General features: G+C 34.9%; 1 protein-coding gene across 1 annotated transcript in view; it reads left to right on the top strand.

Moving 5' to 3' along the window:
- The window catches only part of LOC106465469 (nucleolar pre-ribosomal-associated protein 1-like), a 46,337-nt gene extending 45,909 nt beyond the window's left edge, over positions 1-428 (top strand). The window contains exon 34 of the mRNA XM_022393371.1: positions 235-428. Within this exon, the coding sequence (XP_022249079.1) occupies positions 235-329 (95 nt within the window). The 3' untranslated portion in view covers positions 330-428. The remainder of the gene's footprint in view (positions 1-234) is intronic.
- Positions 429-1,966: the final 1,538 nt, after the last annotated feature.

Genomic DNA, 1,966 nt, shown 5'->3' with positions numbered 1-1,966 from the left:
ACCCTCGGCTGCTGTTTGGTTGTAACCGAGGCTGCTGTTTGGCTGTAACCGAGGCTGCTGTTTGGCTGTAACCGAGGCTGCTGTTTGGCTGTAACCGAGGCTGCTGTTTGGCTGTAACCTTGGCTGCTGTTTGGTTGTAACCGTGGCTGCTGTTTGGTGTAGAAGTTTGAAAGTTCATTTTATTTTTAACTATATGTTTTGTTTCATATTTTATTTTCCTTTTTTTTTTTTCAGATTTAACCCAGATGTTTCCAGCCATAACGATATTCCTGGAGCTATGGATAAGAAAACCAAAACCTACACTTTATAAAACTTGTCAAGACAACTGAAGTAATGTGTAAAGGGAGTGAGAAGTTGAAAATATCAGATGTATATCTCTTTAACCAACTGTTATAATTGTAATAAATTACATATTTTTCAACCAAAAACGTATCTTATTTAGCTCCAATTTTACTAGCTGGTAAAAAAATGTTTTAATATTTTTATTACCTACACAGAATATTAGATAGAAGTCCCAGAGTTATCTAGAGCTATAATAATAACTTTTAATCACTCTCTGAGTGGATTAAATAGTTTAATATGTTTAATAAGTAAGCTTCTAGACATTAAATAGTAAAATTTGTCCCCTGGTGGGAGAGCAGTAAGTTTATGGACTTACAATGCTAGCCCGGCATGGCCAGGTGGTTAGGGCGCTCGACTCACAATCTGAGGGTCACGGGTTCGAATCCCTGTCACACCAAACATGCTCGCTCTTTCAGCCATGGGGAATTATAATGTGACTGTCAATCCCACTATTCGTTGGTAAAAGAGTAGCCCAAGAGTTGGCGGTGGGTGGTGATGACTAGCTGCCTTCTCTCTAGTCTTACACTGCTAAATTAGGGACGGCTAGCGCAGATAGCCCTCGTGTAGCATTGCACAAAATTCAAAACAAACAAACTTACAATGCCATAATCTGGGGTTAGATTTTCTGCAGTGGACACAATGAATAGCCTAGTGTGGTTTTGCTGTAAAATGAACAGATATGATATTAAATTTTAATATTAAAAGTATTGAAGTAAAAAATAACCGTTAAATCATACAGCTATAGCGAATACAACATTTTAAACACAATAAATAATGCTTGTAAAATATCCATTGTTTAGTTATTTGTACTTAGTTAACAAGAGAGTTAATTACTGTATTGTACAAGGTGATTAGAAGGAAAACAAACATTTAAAAGGTTAAAACTTAAAAAATTACTTGTCTGGGGGGGGGGGGTAACAGGCTTTCTGTCGAGAATTATAAGTGTTATTTACAAGTGTCTGGGCGTAATACAGGGTGCTACGGGCAAATGTGAGGAAAACTGACAACGGTGTTAGAGGTGCCAGACGTTACGTTGTACTCTCAAATAAATGTAGCGTAAGTTTACTTACCTCATTTATTGGTCACTAATGAAATAGAAATTAAAACTTATCTGTAACTTTGCTTACAACAAACTAAAAATGAACTTTATCAACGGTTGATATAGATAATATTTGACACTAAGAGGGTATTAAATCAGTCGGTGAAGTTTCTTACTCAAAAAAAAAAGGTTTATTCGTTTGCATCATTCTGTTAACAATAGCGATGAAATCTTTATTTGTTTATTTTATTAGTGGAATGACATTCTACATCAACTTAAGAACTGTATTATATTACTTTTTTTCACAGGCTGGCATTACATGGCTTTCACTTCTTTCTAATTGTGTCACTGTACAGGAGGTTAGGAGGATTAATAAACATTTTCCAGAATATATGACGCATTGCACGGGGATAATTTTCATGTGCTGATTGAGAATGAAAAATATGTTGAACATCTTCTGTGACAGTTTTTGAAATATTTTTTAACATTTATATATGTGTTATAACTTACTACGGTACTGGTAGTTGGATTTCCTAATTGATTAAAAAAATCCCCCTCTCTTGTTACATAAAAAAACAGCAAAAT

This window comes from Limulus polyphemus, unplaced genomic scaffold (genome assembly GCF_000517525.1).
Source record: "Limulus polyphemus unplaced genomic scaffold, Limulus_polyphemus-2.1.2 Scaffold1954, whole genome shotgun sequence".
NCBI classification, from domain to species: domain Eukaryota; kingdom Metazoa; phylum Arthropoda; class Merostomata; order Xiphosura; family Limulidae; genus Limulus; species Limulus polyphemus.
The sequence above is the reverse complement of the archived record's forward strand: the minus strand, read 5'-3'. Positions and strand labels throughout refer to the sequence as shown.